Source organism: Oncorhynchus tshawytscha, linkage group LG11 (assembly GCF_018296145.1).
Source record: "Oncorhynchus tshawytscha isolate Ot180627B linkage group LG11, Otsh_v2.0, whole genome shotgun sequence".
Classification (NCBI taxonomy): Eukaryota; Metazoa; Chordata; class Actinopteri; order Salmoniformes; family Salmonidae; genus Oncorhynchus; species Oncorhynchus tshawytscha.
In genome coordinates this window covers 4,926,301-4,945,941 of record NC_056439.1, presented here as the reverse complement: position 1 = coordinate 4,945,941, position 19,641 = coordinate 4,926,301, and the positions used below count along the sequence as shown (strand labels likewise).

Here is a 19,641-nt window from a genome sequence, read left to right as displayed (position 1 = left end):
TGCAGTTTATCAAGATAATGCAGTTTCTTAGTTGAGGTCTGTGTGTGTGTGGTTTTCACCCTGTTCTGCATTCACCCGACAGCGCTTTAACAAATCTAATCAAGTTCACTGGTCGCATACACAGATTTGCAGATGATATCGCAGGTGCAGGCAAGTGCTTGTGTTTCTAGCTCCAACAGTTCAGTAATTAATACCAGGTAACATAAAACCATACACATATAATCCCGAGTGGCGCAGCGGTCTAAGGCACTGCATCTCAGTGCTAAAGGCATCACTACAGACACCCTGGTTCAAATCCAGGCTGTATCACAACCGGCTGCGATTTGGAGTCCTATAGGGTGGCGCACAATTGGCCCAGTGTCGTCTGGGTTTGGCCGGTGTAGGCCGTCATTGTAAATACGAATTTGTTCTTAACTGACTTGCCTAGTTAAATAAATGTTAACAAATATATATTTTATATATATATGTAGAAATTAAGAAATATTAGAACGAGCCTTGTCAGAGTCCGGAATATACAGTGAAAGTATTCATACCCTTTGACTTATTCCATATTGTGTTGTGTTACAGCCTAAATTCAAAAACGTGTTTTTAGACATTTTTGCAAATGTATTGATAATTAAATATCTAATTTACGTAAGTGTTCACACCCCTGAGTCAATACTTTGTAGAAGCACCTTTTGGCAGTAATTACAGATGTGAGTCTGTAAGTCTCTAAGAGTTTTCCACACCTGGATTGTGCAACATTTGCCCATTTATTATCTTCAAAATTCTTCTCTCTTTCAAAGTGGTTGTTGAACATTGCTAGACAACTGTTTTCAGGTTAGATTTTCAAGTAGATTTTAGTCAAAACTGTAACTCGGCCACTCAGGAACATTCAATGTCTTCTTGGTAAGAAACCCCAGTTTGCCTGTGGTTAGCTCCATTCCAATTATTGTTTTATCCTGAAAAACTCCCCAGTCCCTAAAGATTACAAGCATACCCACAACATGATGCAGCCATCACTATGATTGAAAATATGGAGAGTGGTACTCAGTGATGTATTTGCCCCAAACATAACACTTTGTATTCAGAACAAAAAGTTAATTGCTTTGCCACATGTTTTGCAGTATTACGTTAGTGCCTTGTTGCAAACAGAATGCATGTTTTGGAATATTTTTATTCTGTACAGGCTTCCTTTTCACTCTGTAATTTGTTAGTATTGTGGAGTAACTACAATGTTGTTGATCCATCCTCAATTTTCTCCTATCACAGCCATTAAACAATGTAACTGTTTTAAAGTCACCATTGGCCTCATGGTGAAATCCCTGAGCGGTTTCCTTCCTCTCCGGCAACTGAGTTAGGTAGGATGCCTGTTTCTTTGTAGTGACTAGGTGTATTGATACATCATCCAAAGTGTAATTAATAACATCACCATGCTCAAAGGGATATTCAATGTTTGCTTTTTTTTATTTGTACCAACCTACCAATAGGTGCCCTTTGCGAGGCATTGGAAATCACTTTCATGGGATTTCCACAACATTCTAAAGGGTCCATTTTGACATCTTGACTTCCAACATTCTATTATATTCACTGTAAACAACAATATAACATTTGACACAAATCTGCTACTTTGACCACTTTCACAAAGTGTGTGTTTGAACTCTTCCTCTACTTTTCTGCTATTCAAATCTGAAATCAGAGCAAAAATATCTAACGATACAGCTGTTTTGGTAACCTCAAAAAAAATTCTAACAAACTGAAATTCTAACCACTTTCCCAAGAAGTGAGAGAAAAAGTTAGTGTAGGTAATCTTCCTCTGCTTTTCAAATATGAAATCAGAACAGGAATGGTTTCTAACAATCAAAGGTTAGAGCTGTTTTAGTAACCTCATTGACTGCTTTCATTGAGCTAACGTCCCACTCATGTAACTTCGTTGGTGACATTTCCCTGGTTAGCATAGCAACATTTGGTCTCACTTTGCATTTAATAGCCCTCTTGACTCAGTCTGTTAATGTGCCACAATTTTTGTTTTCTACAGTTAAGAAGTCACAAAAACATTGAGACCAATACACACACTCCTTCCACAAGGATCTGCTGTCCAGATTGACAAGCCCATCTTGACGTTGTTGTACGAGAGAGGGTACGCACAGTTGATACAAGCTGCGACCACAGAAAATAATACCCTGCTGGATCCAGTGTTCATTTCACAACCACAAACTTGCTTCCATTCAGATGTGCTACAGAGATACTGAAGCTATCACAACCCAGTGTATTGCATTTTCACTTCAGACATCTCCCAGGTATGAATCTTGACTAAAACATTGGTATCACATTTCACTGCTTGCATTAGTTCTGTCTTCATTAGCATTAAAAGAAAAGTCTAAATAAAAGGAACGGCCTACATTTGCATTTCAAATAATGAATTTCACATGTACAGTATGCTATGCTCAGTTAATGTGTGTCCACGCCGGGGTCAGAGGTGCTCTGAGGGAAAGGGGTTCCCCGTTCCAGGCAGAGAGTCCCTCTACCCACTGATCCTCCCCCAGCCCAGAGAGGACTTCATGAACATCCCTCTGTTGTCCAAATACGTTGTGAAATGTATATATTTTTTTTAACTTAACTTCAGTGCCTCATTGTCTTCTGTTCTCTATTATTACAGTTGTCATATACTTATGACAAGTGTTTGATATACTTCATACTTTATAAAATATTGTATCAACCCTGGGTTTGTAAGCGCAGAAATCGACTCTGCCGCACGAGAATGCTTTTGCAGCACGGTCGATAGCGCGCCGGACCTCGGGCTCGAAGGTCGAGGGTTCGAGACCTGCTCCCTGCCTGTTTCGTTACACTATTAAGCTTTTTGTCCATCTACTTTCATGGGATTTGCTCAGCATTCTAAAGGGCCCATTGTGACATGCCTTCCAAACTTTCAACTTTTGACACAAATCAGCTACTTTGACCACTTTCCCAACAAGTTAGACAATAACAGAGCAAATGAAAGAGATCCAGAGAGGATACATTTTAGAAAGGTTGGATTTCTTGCATGTATGGCCATGGTGATTTACTGCACTGCACTGATGGAGCGGAAATCACATGAATCAAAGATAGATGCGATAGTTGCAGCAGCAGAGAAATATTTGGGTTATGAGCAATTTTAGTACAGAAGACCTACAGGGAGATTTGAGGGAAGGGCTTCCATCCTCCCAGACCGGCGGCCTGATGTAGGATCTCTTGGGGCCAAAGTAGTGGGATGGGGTGGGGGATAGCATATAGGTGCAGGGTTAGATAGTGGTGCAATTTAAATGTTTCCATCTTTTCTCTTTTTTTTGGGACCAAAATGTAAAATTCACACTCCGACCTGTGAACAGCAGCAATACGCATCAAAGCATCCAGTCTGCTGGAAAATCACATGAAGAAGAAGTAAACAACCCAGATAGTGGTCGCACAGGAACAGGCGTATACATTCCTGAATTAGATTTTCAAAATACTGTATGTAGAAGACAAACCGATGAACTCTACCACTGGGTAGAGGTGAGGCCAAATGTAAGATCAGAGCCATTTTGATAGATGTGTGGCAGAAGAGGTGGGACTCTGAGCCCAAGGGCCAGGATTTATATGCCCTCGAAAGAAAAGTCAGTGGACCAAGATTCAAAGGTCAGATTAGGAAGTTAGAGTTGGTGTTCGGTAAGCATAATGCTTTGCGTCTGGAGTGCATGGTTGATGTAACAGTGGAGCATGTGTTGTATTGTTACAGGTATGTTGAGGAGAGGGTGATATTCAAGTGTAGGGTCATTAAGGTTGGGGGGGTTGGAAGGGATTTGGGGGATGGTCTGTTGGAAGTTAATATGGCAATTTTTTTATTTTCTTAGTAGTATGAGGATTTAGTTTTATGGGTTTTCTTTTCTATCAAAGTAGAGCTTTGAGAATCGTGATTGACCACGCACTCCAGCACAGTAGGTGGCGGCATCCACCTTAGACGTTTAAGACCGCCAATCTACCAAAGAAGAAGTCAACGGAATCAAGAACGACCAAGATCAATTTCCACGTTAAGCGTTTTTGTTGTTATTTAGACATGTATTAACCCTAGAACTCAAAATATTGATAGATGTTATCTAGGTAACGCTAACTAGCTACTAACAATGGCTAACTGTGTGGTTTTTCACACTCAAATAGCCTCCGTTATGGAGGTGCTAGCGAATGCTGCCGTGGCAGAGATCTGTAAACTCGTAGACGACGACTATGCAGTGTTTCGATTGGAAATAACTCAAAGCCAGAAAGAAAACCGGGGATTGCGGAGGAAACTACAGCTACTGGAAATGAAGGTATCACGGGAGCGCGCAGAGAGGACAATGCGAGAGCGCGTTCTCGCCAGTCGTCCCAGTAGTGTCAAGATCCTCGACCAATACAGAGGGATGGCAAGAGGTACATTTTGCAGGACGAGGCTTCTGGGCCTGTTGCCCCGTTCCCCTCTGCGCATGTGTAACTTTAGATGCGTTATTAACCACATAGTTAACCAGAATTGGGTCTTTGACAGTTTTGGAATAGTATGCAATAATTCCCCTGATTACTTAGCAATCTTGCACAAAGACATTATTATATTCTAACCATTTTTTAAAAATGTACTGCATTTATTTACTCAATGAAAATAAGATGCATGGCACATAATCAATCTATAAATAGTATATGTTTTGCGAAGTGTTACCTTACATCCGTGCCAATTCTAGACAGTGGTTGTGTCCGAATACCCATACTTAAACTGCATACTGTGTACTCATCGTCGCATACTATTTAGCAAGTACCATTAGTAAAAAAAGTATGCAGTATGCAACGGCCGCAACGCAGTAGCTACTCCTGACTGGCTGAGTAGGTGGGGCAGGGCTGAGTAGGTGGGGCAGGACTGAGTGCGGGTGGATTTTTACAAATTCAGCAGACATTACATTAACCAACTTGATAATGATTAATTTCATTAGAATAGAATAGGCCTACTCAGGCTGGTTATAGTTAACTTGTCACATTCGACCTACACTGTAGCCCAGGGTTCAGCCTGGTCTCAGACTAGATGTAACATAGTAAAATGTAAATCTGGGAGACCAAATTAGTATGATAGGTTATGTTTGGTATGGTTACATAAGGCAGATGGTTACTTAAGGCAAAACATTTAGTCGGATAACTCGAACATCTTTTGAATCTCATTACGGACAACTTTAGCATTTTTAGCTAATTGGCAACTTTAACTACTTACTTATTTTTAGGCACTTTGCAACTACATAGCATGTTAGCTAACCCTTCCCCTAACCTTAACACTTTTACCTAACTCTTAACCCTAACCCTAGCCTAGCTAATGTTAGCCAGCTAGCATTCGTAGCATATATGTTTTGCAAATTCATAACATATTGTAAGTTCTGCAAATTTGTAACATATCATACGAAATGGGTGATTCAAATCAAATGTATTTATAAAGCCCCTCTTACTTCAGCTGATGTTACAAAGTGCTATACAGAAACCCAGCCTAAAACCCCAAACAGCAAGCAATGCAGGTGTGGAAGCACAGTGGCAAGGAAAAACTCCCTAGAAAGGCCAGAACCTAGGAAGAAACCCAGAGGAACCAGGCTATGAGGGGTGGACAGTCCTCTTCTGGTTGTGCCGGGTGGAGATTATAACAGAACATGGCCAAGATGTTCAAATGTTCATAGATGACCCGCAGGGTCAAATAATAACAATCACAGTGGTTGTCGAGGGTGCAACAGGTCAGCACCTCGGGAGTAAATGTCAGTTGGCTTTTCATAGCCAATCATTCAGAGTATCTCTACCGCTCCTCCTGTCTCTAGAGTTGAAAACAGCAGGTCTGGGACAAGTAGCACATCCGGTGAACAGGTCAGGGTTCCATAGCCGCAGGGAGAACAGTTGAAACTGGAGCAGCAGCACGGCCAGGTGGACTGGGGACAGCAAGGAGTCATCAGGCCAGGTAGTCCTGAGGCATGGTCCTAGGGCTCAGGTCCTCCTCCGAGAGAGAGAATACTTAAATTCACACAGGACACCGGATAAGACAGGAGAAATACTCCAGATATAACAGACTGACCCTAGCCCCCCGATACAAACTACTGCAGCATAAATACTGGAGGCTGAGACCGGAGGGGTCGGGAGACACTGTGGCCCCGTCCGACGATACCCCCGGACAGGGACAAACAGGCAGGATATAACCCACCCACTTTACCAAAGCACAGCGCCCACACCACTAGGGGGATATATTCAAACCACCAACTTACCATCCTGAGACATGGCCGAGTATAGCCCACAAAGATCTCCGCCACGGCACATCCCAAGGGGGGCACCAACCCGGACAGGAAGATCACGTCAGTGACGCACCCCTCCTAGGGACGGCATGGAAGAGCACCAGTAAGCCAGTGACTCAGCCCCTGTAATAGCGTTAGAGGCAGAGAATCCCAGCAGATAGAGGGGAACTGGCCAGGCAGAGACAGCAAGGGCGGTTCGTTGCTCCAGTGCCTTTCTGTTCACCTTCACACTCCTGGGCCAGACTACAGTCAATCATAGGACCTACTGAAGAGATGAGTCTTCAACAAAGACTTAAAAGGTTGAGACCGAATCTGCGTCTCTCAAATGATAGGCAGACCATTCCATAAAAATGGAGCTCTATAGGAGAAATCCCTGCCTCCAGCTGTTTGCTCTCATGCTTTTCTAGGGACAGTAAGGAAGCCTGTGTCTTGTGACCGTAGGTATGTACGGCAGGAGCTACTGGGAAAGACAGGTAGGCGCAAGCCCATGTAATGCTTTGTAGGTTCGCAGTAAAACCTTGAAGTCAGCCCTTGCCTTAACAGGAAGCCAGTGTAGAGAGGCTAGCACTGGAGTAATATGATCAATAGTCAAGATTCTAGCAGTCATGTTTAGCACTAACTGAAGTTTATTTAGTGCTTTATCCGGGTAGCCAGAAAATAGAGCATTGCAGTTGTCTAACCTAGAAGTGACAAAAACATGGATGAATTTTTGGACAGAAAGTTTCTGATTTTTCAAATGTTACATAGATGGAAAAAAGCTTTCCTTGAAACAGTCTTGATGTGTTCGTCAAAAGAGAGATCAGGGTCCCGAGTAACGCCGAGGTCCTTCAGTTTTATTTAAGACGACTGTACAACCATCAAGATTAATTGTCAGATTCAACAGAAGATCTCTTTGTTTCTTGGGACCTAGAACAAGCATCTCTGTTTTGTCAGAGTTTAAAAGTAGAAAATTTGCCTCCATACACTTCCCTATGTCTGAAACACAGGCTTCCAGGGAGGACAATTTTGGGGCTTCACCATGTTTCATCGAAATGAACAGCTGTGTGTCATCTGCATAGCAGTGAAAGTTAACATTATGTTTCCTAATGACATCACCAAGAGGTAAAATATATAGTGAAAACAATAGTGGTCCTAAAACGGAGCCTTGAGGAACACTGCAATTTACAGTTGATTTGTCAGAGGACAAACCATCCACAGAGACAAACTGATATCTTTCTGACAAATAAGATCTAAACCAGGCCAGAACTTGTCCGTGTAGACCAATTTGGGTTTCCAATCTCTCCAAAAGAATGTGGTGATCGATGGTATCAAAAGCAGCACTAAGGTCTAGGAGCATGAGGACAGATGCAGAGCCTCGGTCTGAGGCCATTAAAAGATTTACCACCTTCACAAGTGCAGTCTCAGTGCTATGATAGGGTCTAAAACCAGTCTGAAGTGTTTCGTATACATTGTCTTCAGGAAGGCAGTGAGTTTCTGCACAACAGCTTTTTCTAAAATTGTTGAGAGGAATGGGAGATTCGATATAGGCCGATGAGTTTTTAAAATATTTTCTAGGTCAAGGTTTGGCTTTTTCAGGAGGCTTTATTCCTGCCACTTTTAGCGAGTTTGGTACACATCCGGTGGATAGAGAGCCGTTTATTATGTTGAACATAGGAGGGCCAAGCACAGAAAGCAGCTCTTTCAGTAGTTTAGTTGGAATAGGGTCCAGTATGCAGCTTGAAGGTTTAGAAGCCATGATTATTTTCATCGATGTGTCATGAGATATAGTACTAAAAAACTTGAGTGACTCCCTTGATCCTAGGTCCTGGCAGAGTTGTGCAGACTCAGGACAACTGAGCTTTGGAGGAATACGCAGATGTAAAGAGGAGTTGGTAATTTGCTTTCTAATGATCATGATCTTTTCCTCAAAGAAGTTCATAAAACGTATCACTGCTGAAGTGAAAGCCATCCTCTCTTGGGGAATGCTGCTTTTTAGTTAACTTTGCGACAGTATCAAATGTTTTTTTGGATTGTTCTTATTTTCCTCAATTAAGTTGGAAAATAGGATGATCGAGCAGTATTGAGGGCTCTTCGATATTGTATGGTACTGTCTTTCCAATCTAGTCAGAAGACTTCCAGTTTGGTGTAGTGCCATTTCCTTTCCAATTTTCTGGAAGCTTGCTTCAGAGCTCAGGTATATTCTGTATACCAGGGAGCTAGTTTCTTAAGACAAATGTTTTTGGTTTTTAGGGGTGCGACTGCATCTAGGGTATTGCACAAGGTTCAAATTAGTTCCTCAGTTGGGTGGTTAACTGATTTTTAACTGTCCTCTGACGTCCTTGGGTAGGCGGAGGGAGTCTGGAAAGGCATCTTGGAAGCTTTGGGTTGTCCGAGAATTTATATCACAACTTTTGATGATCCTTGGTTGGGGTCTGAGCAGATTATTTGTTGCGATTGCAAACGTAATAAAATGGTGGTCCGATAGTCCAGGATTATGAGGAAAAACATTTAAGATCCACACAACTACCTCTTTCCCTACTGTATTTATTTTATTTATTTTGCACCCCATTATTTTTATTTCTACTTTACACATTATTCCACTGCAAATCTACCATTCCAGTGTTTTACTTGCTATATTGTATTTACTTTGCCACCATGGCCTTTTTTTGCCTTTACCCCCCATATCTCACCTAATTTGCTCACATGGTATATAGACTTGTTTATACTGTATTATTGACTGTATGTTTGTTTTACTCCATGTGTAACTCTGTGTCGTTGTATGTGTCGAACTGCTTTGCTTTATCTTGGCCAGGTCGCAATTGTAAATGAGAACTTGTTCTCAACTTGCCTACCTGGTTAAATAAAGGTGAAATAAATAAAAATGTGTTACACTAGGTCCAGAGTATGACTGTGGCAGTGAATAGGTCCGGAGACATGTTGGACAAAACCAAGAGTCGATGATGGCTCCGAAAGCCTTTTGGAGTGGGTCTGTGGACTTTTACATGTGAATATTAAAGTCACTAAAAATGTGAATATTATCTGCTATTACAAGGTCCGATAGAAATTCAGGGAACTCAGTGAGGAACGCTGTATATGGCCCAGGAGGCCTGTAAAACAGTAGCTATAAAAAAGTGATTGAGTAGGCTGCATAGATTTCATGATTAGAAGCTCAAGAGACGAACACGTAGTTTATTTTTTTGTGAATTGAAATTTGCTATTGTAAATGTTAGCAACACCTCCGCCTTTGCGGGATGCGCGGGGGATATGGTCACTAACCAGGAGGTAAGGCCTCATTTAACACAGTCAATTTATCAGGCTTAAACCATGTTTCAGTCAGGCCAGTCACATCAAGATTATGATCAGTGATTCATTCATTCATTGACTATAACTGCCTTTGAAGTTTCGGATCTAACATTAAGTAGCCCTATTTTGAGATGTGAGGTATCATGATCTCTTTCAATAATGACAGGAATGGAGGAGGTCTTTATCCCAGTGAGATTGCTAAAGCGAACACCGCCATGTTTAGTTTTGCCCGACCTAGTTTGAGGCACAGACACGGTCTCAGTGGAGATAGCTGAGCTGACTACACTGACTGTGCTAGTGGCATACTCCACTAATCTGGCAGGCTGGCTAACAGCCTGCTACCTGGCCTATACCCTCTCATTGTGGAGCTAGGAGAGTTAGAGCCCTGTCTATGTTTGTAGATAAGATGCACCCCTCCAGCTATGATGGAGTCTGTCACTCCTCAACAGGCCAGGCGTGGTCCTGTTTGTTGGTGAGTCCCAGAAAGAGGTCTAATTATCTACAAATTCTATCTTTTGGGAGGGGCAGAAAACAGTTTTCAACCAGCGATTGAGTTGTGAGACTGCTGTAGAGCTCATCACTCCCCCTAACTGGGAGGGGGCCAGAGACAATTACTCGATGCAGACACATCTTTCTAGCTGATTTACAAGCTGAAGCTCTGACTGTTTCATCCTAACATCGTTGGTTCCGAAGTAGATAACAATATCCCTATACTCTCGCCAGTTTTAGCCAGCACCATCTTCAGATTAGTCTTAACGTAGGTAGCCCTGCCCCCTCGTCAACAGTGTATGATCGCTGGATGCTTCCTTTTAAGTCTAATACTGCCGGTAATGGAGTCGCCAATGACTAGGGTTTTCAATTTGTCAGAGCTAATGGTGGGAGTCTTCGGCGTCTCAGATCCCGTAACGGGAGGAGTAGAGACCAGAGAAGGCTCGGCCTCTGACTCCGACTCGCTGCTTAATTAATGGGGAGAACCGGTTTAAAGTTTCTGTCGGATGAATGAGCGACACCGGTTGAGCAGTCTTACAGCATTTCATTCCAGAAGCCATGAGAAAATGGTCCGGTTGCGGGGACTGTGCGAGGAGATTTATACTACTATCTGTACTTACTGGGGGCACAGACGCTGTTGGATCCTTTCCTACACTGAAATGACCCTTGCCTAACGATTGCGTCTGAAGCTGGGCTTGCAGCACATCTATCCTCGCCGTAAGGCGATCGTTCTCCTGTATATTATGAGAACAGCGACTGCAATTAGAAGGCATCATGTTAATTTTACTACTTTTAGCTTCGGCTGGTGGAGGTCCTGACGAACCATGTCCAGATAAAGCGTCCGGAGTGAAAAGTTGAATGAAGAAAGTCGAGTGAGGGAAAAACTAAAAATATAAACGGTAATTAAAAAGTAAAAACCGTAAAGTTGGCAGGTAGCGAAGTAAGGTTAGCAACAAAACAACATCCACAAATGAATACATACCATACGAAACGTAACATATCAGTATCTGGAGCACTTCAAGAACAGGGTTGCTTACCTCTGCCATAGCTCATCTATCCTATTTAAAACGTAATATTTATTAGTGAAACAAAATTGCTGTAACATACAGTGCATTCGGAAAGTATTCAGACCCCACATTTTGTTACGTTACTGCCTTATTCTAAAATTGATTAAATTGGGGTTTGTTTCCCCTTATCAATCGACACACAATAATGACAAAGCAAAAACAGGTATTGTTTTGAAAATCTATTAAATAAAAACTGAAATATCACATTTACACAAGTATTCAGAGCCTTTACTCAGTACTTTGTTGAAGCGACTTTGGGAGTTTTTTATTTGTAATACTGTTTTCGCTTTGGCATTGTGGGGTATTGTGTGTAGATTGGAGGGCAACATTTTTAAAATACATTTTAGAATAAGACTAACGTAACAAAATGTGGAAAAGGTTGAGGGGCCTGAATACTTTCCGAATGCACTGTATATAAATAAAATAACCTAGTACACACATCAAATGTTTAAATAAAAAGGCTATTGCACAGAAAAACGTGGACAGTCGGATGCATCGCAAATTCAGAACCCCTGGACAGCAACATAAAACTAAAGCACTGATCATTGGGAACGAGATCAGAATCAATGGTAAGGCTTCATCCCTACATTAAATCGTTAAATAGGTAGCCTAGCCTGCAAAACTAAAACAATCCATATGTTAAAATCAAAAGGCCTGGTTAACATGACATCAATAACGCAGCCACATCCCGAATCCCCTGTGCGGACACGTTCAGATATCCAAATATGGTGTAGTATTTAGTTTAAAAGCTCTGACGAAGGCCAAGAAAACAATTAGCACTTTTCAATGAGAAAACAGAAATCCTCTTTGGGTGAAAAAAACCCAACGTCTGTTTTCAACAATGTAGTGCCTACGATTCAATACTAAATTATTTTGAGAACAAAATCTACATCTTCCCAATTAAGTAGCCTACTTGTTGTTTGGCCACTCAGAGAAATAGGGCAAATCACTCGCAGCTCACCTCTTCCAATGCATTGTGGGAAAGTGTGCATCTAATTCTACTAGATAAAGAGCTGAGATGAGTGTAACATCCTGGCATTTAAACCATCTCGATCATCGAAAATTCACATGCATTCTATTTTCGCATACTGAGAATGCATCATGCGCGATTGAGTTTTTTCACGCTATTCGTTGATTTCGGTAGCTCATCCCCTTATCTAATTGATCAGCTGTTGTCAAAGGCGAAATTAGTATTTAAAGTATACTAGATTTTTGAAATGTCGCATACTATTACACTTTGTTTGTGCATACTTAAACGGCATACTTATTAGGATGCAAGTATGGGAATTCGGACACATGCACTGTCAAAACTGTCAATGGTGACAAAACTATATGACGTTGAGCATTGACAGTAGCTAACCTAACCACCTGTTTTCCCCCAATTGCTCTCTCTGGTGAAGGACATCTCTCTGGAGGCCACAAGAGCTTTGTGAAGCCAGCAAGAGACAATACATGGAGAGATGACCAGCCAATCACTGTTGATGAGGGGAGTGGAACCTCATCCCAGCACATTATGGTGATAGAGGTTAGTGTAATAGTGTAACATAAAAAAATTACAGTACATCAAATAGGCCGTCATTGTAAATAAGAATTTGTTCTTAACTGACTTGCTTATAAATAAAGGTTTTTAAAAAAAAATTAAAAATTAACTTGCTAACATGTACATCCTAATTTATAGCTTGTTAGACTTCACTATGACGTTGTTATCCAATTCAACTCATGTACCGATAATAACCTCCTCTCTTCTTGTGTCAGTCTGTAGATGTAGAGGCTGCAGGTCCTGGAGGATCGTCTCTGGTCAAGCAGGAGAGGACTGAAGAAGACGACCCACAACAAAACAGAAACATCCAGACTGAAGCAGGGGCTGGAGTGGCATCCCCTTTAGCCACAAAGTACCTCACCGCCTCGCCCCAGCCCAGGACCAAAGCCAACATCACAGAGGACAGTGGAACGCTGAACGCTGTCCTCAAGTCAGAGACCGACACAGAGACTTTAATTGTAACACAAAGGCTTTTACACACAGGATCTGACCACAGGTCAGACCCAGAGAGACTGGGGCTGGGGCCACTTGGCTGTCCTCCTGCTCCTGGCTCAGAGTATTTACTTTACAGTAACCCGAGCCCAAGGACAGTTCATTCCCATCGAGATGCAGGTGACGCGTTAGAGACTGGCAATGATCCGTCTTGTTCTTACAATACAGAGGTGGACCCTGGCAACATGCCCTTGGGTTTAGAGACACATAATGATCTGTCTAGAGGGGACTGGAACCGGTACAGTAGTAGCGTATACTCTGAAGGGTGCCTAGATAAGAAAGAGGAGGTTATAGTGGTAGATGAGGTGACTGTGAAAGTGGAGGGCGATGCTCCTCCCACATGGAATGCAGATAGTCATCTAGGAGACAGACACTCACAGGGCAGAGATTTGTTAGATTACAGTGGAAGCTTAGGGACAAATCAAAATGTCGCCACCCACTCCCCTTTACACGCGTTCAGGGATCGCGACCCAGTGTCCACGACAATGGGGCCTTCCGATTCACACGGCAACATCCTTTTCAATCAGGTATTGAACTCGAAGGACCAAAGGACCAAGGCTCAGGCAGGGGGAGCAACATCAGACAATAGTAATGAGAAACGGTTCCTCTGCATGTTCTGTAACAAAGGGTTCAGCTGCCTCCAGAAGTTGGAGATCCACCAGAGGGTCCACACAGGGGTGAAACCCTTCAGCTGTACCCAGTGTCATATGCGCTTCTCCCACTCGTCCAGCCTTAAGAGGCACCAGAGGGTCCACACAGGGGTGAAACCATTCAGCTGTACCCAGTGTCACATGCGCTTTGCCCAGGCTGGTGACTTGAAGAGGCACCAGAGGGTCCACACGGGGGAGAAACCCTATAGCTGTACCCAATGTCACATGCGCTTCGCCCAGGCTGGCAACCTGAAGATGCACCTGAAGGTCCACACGGGAGAGAGGCCGTTTGCCTGCACGGACTGCGGGAAGAGGTTCTCTGAGAGGAGCTACCTCATGATACACCAGCAGAAAAACCATTCCACTCTAGAACATAGAAAGTAACCTTTCCACTTGTTAGACATTTAGATCAAACTCCGCATTAAAGACAAAGATACAATTTCATTGTTATCAGCAGAAAAAATCCAGAGATCCATTTGGAATAACAAGAGTAACACATTTCAGTGTTGAATATTCCTGGGTAGAATATTGCATCCAGACATAGTAGATATGTAAGCCGAAAAAGTCTGTTATATATTGTGTTTGTACTGTGTAGGCTATATAATGTTCACAAATGCCTATTTCATTACTTCCATTCAACTACTTTAGTTTTTTCCCCAAGACACTTTTAATGAGAATGTATGCAGTTTATTAAATTCATGCAGATTTTTTGTTGAGACGTGGTTTTCATATGGTGTATTTCAAACGTGTTTGTTTAATAAACACAAAATGGGACTTTTAAATTCTAAGACTTTCATTGAGACTCCCTTTAACATACATCATATCTGATCTCACCCTATTCTGCCTACACAAAACAGTGCTTATAAGCAAATAACTTACTAAATAATACTAACAAACCTACTGTACACGTCAAAATAGTTAGTCAGGTTGGTCTGACTTTTGACTTATCACAGCTTACTTATTTTTACCCACAGCAATGTTTATGTCCACCATGATGGTTTTAACAACAATGAAGTCATTATGTAACTACAGTATAGGACTGAAACGTAGTGGAAACGTATCTGTGCGTGTGTACGTACCTGAGGGAGTGTATGTCTGTGTAATCTGTATCACCTGTCTCTTCCAGGAGGAGGAGGGTCCAGAGATGCTGCTGGTGAAGGAGGAGGGATGTGAGGAGGGTCTGGGGAACCATGGTCATGGAATTTCTATAACATTTAAGCTTATTTACTGAATTTCTACACAATTTAAAACTCTAAAATGCAATTTGGAAAACAGCAAAAACAAATTGACATCTTGTTGCTGTAGCTTCAAATTGAGGAGCAATTAGGGTTCAGTGCCTGGGTCAAGGGCACATGAAGTAGACATGGAGGATGGGAAGCCTGATCTGCACTGGTGAAAGAAGAAACAATAGAAGACTGACCAGAGAGTATTGATCTGCTGAGTGGACAAAAGATGGGAGGAGCAAGGTAAGGGAGACATACAGTTAATTAGGTACACCCATTAGGTACACCCATCTAGTACCAGGTCAGGCCCCTTTTTGCCTCCAGAATAGCCTGAATTCTTCGGGGCACAGATTCTACAAGTTGGAAACGTTCCACATGGATATTGGTCCATGCTGACGCGATGGCATCGCGCAGCTATTGCAAATTGGCCGGCATTACACCACCGCTACCAGCCTATACCGTTGACACCAGGAAGGATGGGTCCATGGACTCATACTGCTTGTGCAAAATCCTGACTCTGCTATCAGCATGATTTAACAGGAACCGGGATTAGTCAGACCAGGCAATGTTTTTCCCTCCTCCAGTGTTGGTGATCGCGTGCCCACTGGAGCCTCATCTTCTTGTTTTTAGCTGATAGGAGTGGAACCCGGTGCTGCAATAGCCACTCTGTGACAAGGATCGACGAGTTATGCATTGCATTGTAAGATGTCGTTCTGCACACCACTGTTGTACTGCGCTGTTATTTGTTTATTTGTGGCCCGCCTGTTTGCTTGCACGATTCTTGCCATCTGGGTGGCCATCTTGGATTTCCAGACCCGGACGGGTGCAGCCAAGGGCCCAGGGAACGGCATCACCGAGCGGACCAGAACTGGAGGTTAGTGGCGACATCGTGGAGGTCAGTGGAGGGGACAGCGTCCTCAACTCTGGGCTGGGGAACAACACTGTTAACCACAACCAGAAACAGACAGTCAAACACAAAACATCCAAACTTAGTCTCCATGACAACAGACTGGTAGAGACCATGGCCAGTCCGCCTTCTATAGGTTCTATCAACTGGAACAGGGACCCTGCGACAACACAGACACTTCCTGGCCTTCGTCCTCTTCACACTCTCCTTATGTTAAACCAGACCTGACAATGCCAGTGCCTCAACACTAAATGGCTACACAAGCACATTGGCAAATGACAGTAGTTGAGAAAGAATCAGTAAAGGTGGCAGCGCCAAAGAGAAATGATTCCTGTGTTCATTCTGTGGGAAAGTCTTCCATTTCCCCAAACAGGTGTAGATCCACCAGAGGATGCACAAGATGGAAAAACCATTCGGTTGCCACTTGTGCCCGGACTGTTTCACCCACTCGTCCAGTCTGGAGAGGCACCAGAAGGTCCACACAGGACAGAAACCCTACAGCTGACCCCGGTGTGAGAAGAGGTTCTAAAGATACACATGAAGATCCACACGGGAGAGGCCGTTGCCTGTACCCACTGTTGGAAGAGGTTCTCAGAGAAGATCAACCTCAGGATACACCAGAAAAATGCACATGGCCCATGTATAGTAATGTAATGTAGTACTAGGTAGTTTGTTTGTACTTAATTCTGTTGGTTTTGGATGTAGTAAGGAACTGGATGATGTGAACTGAGGAAAGAATGAATATGATGAGGCAGAGTAGATGACATGGGGATGGTTGGTGTGATGGTGTCTGTAAAAGTTTAATACAAAATTGACTCTGTGCTGACTGACATGGTCATTTTTGTATCAATGCAGGGACTGAGCTCAGACGAATCAGAACCCTAGATCACTGTTCTGTTCCGGAACACTAGGGATCACTTTTGTTCCCGGTTCTGTTTCGTTCTTTTCCGGTTTTCAGTTCTGTTCTCTGAACTGGTTCCAAACCTCTTGAATGTTTTGGCATTCAGGTCCAAAAAGTCACTTTCTGAGCACTTCTACATTGGGCAAATATGTATGGAAGGTTTTATTTCAATCAAAAAGGGATTGAATTCAAATAGATATACCCAGAGGCTCAAATCAGGGATCCAGTCTGCAGCCCAGACCCTTCTCTTCACGGTCAGTGGAGGGAGGAAGCTGATAGAGATAGACCCTCCTGATACTACGATATTAACACCACAGTATCCATAATGAACAGAGCAGGTCACTCTGGGCTTCAGGATTCACAGAGAGTGGTGGGAGACTTAACAGGAAGTCTGTCTTCTCTTTCAGGATCTCATCTCATGCCTGGTGAATGTGTTCATACAAAGACTGGGCCTGGTTCAAGCCTTCCTCAGCTACCTCAGAGTTACCCAACCAATACAGACAAGCTAAGGACGGGCGTTCACCACAAGCGGTACCTAGCCTATAACACAGCAAACAATCCCAAGAACACCCAAACAATGGTTAGATGTCAAGGAGGGAGCTCAAAGACTAACTACTTGAGGGTGGTGGCTCCTGCTTCTACCTCCTCTGGTGTCATTTGGTCACAACATGGGAGGGTGAGTATTGGGATGGATGCCGATAAGCCTGCCACATGTGTGGGAAGTGCTTCACTGATGAGAACTACATGAAGAAACACCAGACCATTCACACCAAGGAGAGGCCCTTCAAGTAAAAACTATGTACACAATAACTTTTCTTTCCTGAGTACCCTTATCAGACATAGGCGTATCCACAACAGGGAGAAATTGTTGCAGTGTGGCCTGAGATGTACACAGGGGATATCTGGTAACCATTCTTTATCTGACATTATAGTTATAATTATAGTTATAGTTATCATGTGAAGTGTCTTGGGGTAAGAGGATATTCAACCACATACCCCTTATCGACCCTTTGTTAAATTGTCATTTGAAACAGGCTTGTATAAATACCTGTTTTTAGAGAGACAGTAAACCTAGGCTAGAACAAGGACAGTTTAATATTTACCTTACTGAGGTGTAAGATGGAATAAAGTAATATTATTTTCTACTATATTATTGCTAACACACTGTTCTTTTTGAAACAAGTCTGCTCTTATCTTGAAAGATAGTGATCTTAGGAGATTTGATGTGTAATGTAATAGATGGGTTGGTTGTTTAGCACCAAAACCGACATGCACAATAATGGAGCAAAACAGATTTTAGCCATATTTAGCCACAGATTTTAGCCATATTAGTATCGACATGAAATCACTCAAAACACCTCAAAACAAGGCATGGTATTAAGAACAAGCTGAAACGAGCCACTTATGATTCCACTATTAGCAGTTTCTTGTCATTCTTGCTAGCAATCTGGCCATCCTGAATCACAACAGGATGACTTTTGCCCCATGGAAACGCGCATTTTTCATGACGGCGTCACAGTCTATATGCAGCACTGTAAGTCAAAGAACAGGGCGCGTAACTTTCTCATTTAACCACACCATTTGAGCTATGACGCCAACCAATAAGATCCCTTCTCTTTAGTTTAAACGGAAGTGAACATTGACCATGAACAATTTCCACGTTAGCGGTTTTTGGGGTTATTATATCGACGTTTATTGAAACCATATAACTCCAAATATGACTAATTTAGCGGCATGGCATCACATACTTTTCCCAGGTAGTGTTTAGTTGGTGTTGGAGACAGGACTTGATTGATAGATGGTATCTTGGTAACGCTATCTAGCTGCTAACGTTAGCTAACAATGGCTAACTGTATGGTTTTTCACACTCAAATAACTTCCATCATGGAGGTGCTAGCGAATGCAGCCGTGGCAGAGATCTGTAAACTCGTAGACGACGACTATGCAGTGTTTCGTTTGGAAATGTCTCAAAGCCAGAAAGAAAACACGGCATTGCGGAGGAAACTACAGCTACTAGAACTGAAGGTGGCACGGGAGCGTGTCCTCGGCAGTCGTCCCAGTAGTGTCAAGATCCTCGACCGAAGCAGAGGAATGGCAAGAGGTACATTTTTCAGAGGGCCTAGCTGCGGGGCTTCTCGCCCCCTTCCCCTCTGCGCATTTGTGACTTAAGATGAGTTAACCAATATTGTGTCTTGGTCAGTTTTTGGATAATTCCCCTGATAGTGGTTAGAGCATTGGTCTAGTAACCGAAAGGTTGCAAGTTCAAATCCCCGAGCTGACAAGGTACAAATCTGTCATTCTGCCTCTGAACAGGCAGTTAACCCACTGTTCCTAGGCCCGTCATTGAAAATAAGAATTTGTTCTTAACTGACTTGCCTAGTTTAAAAAATAAATTAAAAAATCTTGCGCAAAGACACTCATATTCTAACGACTTTCTTGATTTACTACATTCCCTGTTATTTACTCATTGAAAACAATATGATGCATGGAACATAAATCGATCTATAAATAGTATATCAAGAAGTTATACAAAGTGTTACCTTACATCCTTGCCAATTCTAGACTGTGTCAATAGTGTACAATATAGTGTTGAGCATTGACAGTAGCTAACCTAAACACCTCTTTTCCCCCAATCACACTCTCTCGGGTGAAGGACATCTCACTGGAGGCCACAGCAGCTTTGTTAAGCCAGCGGGATGCAATAAATGGCGAGATGACCAATCAATCACTGTTGATGAGGGGAGTGGAACCTTAACCAAGGTCGTGATAGAGGTTAGTGTAATAGTGTTGCATAAAAAGATTCCAGTTATTTGTAAAT

General features: G+C 42.7%; 2 protein-coding genes across 11 annotated transcripts in view; both read left to right on the top strand.

The window, feature by feature from the left end:
• The window catches only part of LOC112232375, a 232,714-nt gene that overhangs the window by 138,959 nt on the left and 74,114 nt on the right, over window positions 1-19,641 (top strand). The window contains exons 1-2 of one of the 8 annotated variants that reach the window (XM_024399366.2): window positions 18,337-18,924; window positions 19,477-19,595. The exons of the other annotated variants lie outside the window; for them this stretch is intronic. Coding sequence (XP_024255134.2) covers window positions 18,666-18,924; window positions 19,477-19,595 — 378 coding nt within the window. The 5' untranslated portion in view covers window positions 18,337-18,665. Of the gene's footprint in view, window positions 1-18,336; window positions 18,925-19,476; window positions 19,596-19,641 lie in introns of those variants that run through there. 8 annotated transcript variants of the gene reach the window in all.
• On the top strand, window positions 3,959-14,566 carry LOC112232172 (zinc finger protein 566-like). Of its 3 annotated transcripts, none has more exons than XM_042330507.1 (3): window positions 3,959-4,401; window positions 12,511-12,635; window positions 12,866-14,566. In XM_042330507.1, exons 1-3 carry the CDS (start codon window positions 4,119-4,121, stop codon window positions 14,174-14,176), a joined length of 1,719 nt encoding a protein of 572 aa, XP_042186441.1. In that variant the 5' UTR covers window positions 3,959-4,118; the 3' UTR covers window positions 14,177-14,566. The 3 variants fall into 3 exon arrangements, with proteins under 3 accessions (XP_042186441.1, XP_042186442.1, XP_042186443.1); XM_042330508.1 differs by lacking the exon at window positions 3,959-4,401 and adding an exon at window positions 11,468-11,679; XM_042330509.1 differs by lacking the exon at window positions 3,959-4,401 and adding an exon at window positions 11,693-12,250.

What these genes read in the sequence shown, in the direction of transcription:
- LOC112232172 (XM_042330507.1), top strand. Translation starts at nt 4,119, where the DNA reads ATGGCTAACTGTGTGGTTTTTCACACTCAAATAGCCTCCGTTATGGAG. An exon ending in ATACAGAGGGATGGCAAGAG is followed by an intron (nt 4,402 to 12,510) that starts GTACATTTTGCA and finishes TCTCTGGTGAAG; the next exon opens with GACATCTCTCTGGAGGCCAC. An exon ending in AGCACATTATGGTGATAGAG is followed by an intron (nt 12,636 to 12,865) that starts GTTAGTGTAATA and finishes TTCTTGTGTCAG; the next exon opens with TCTGTAGATGTAGAGGCTGC.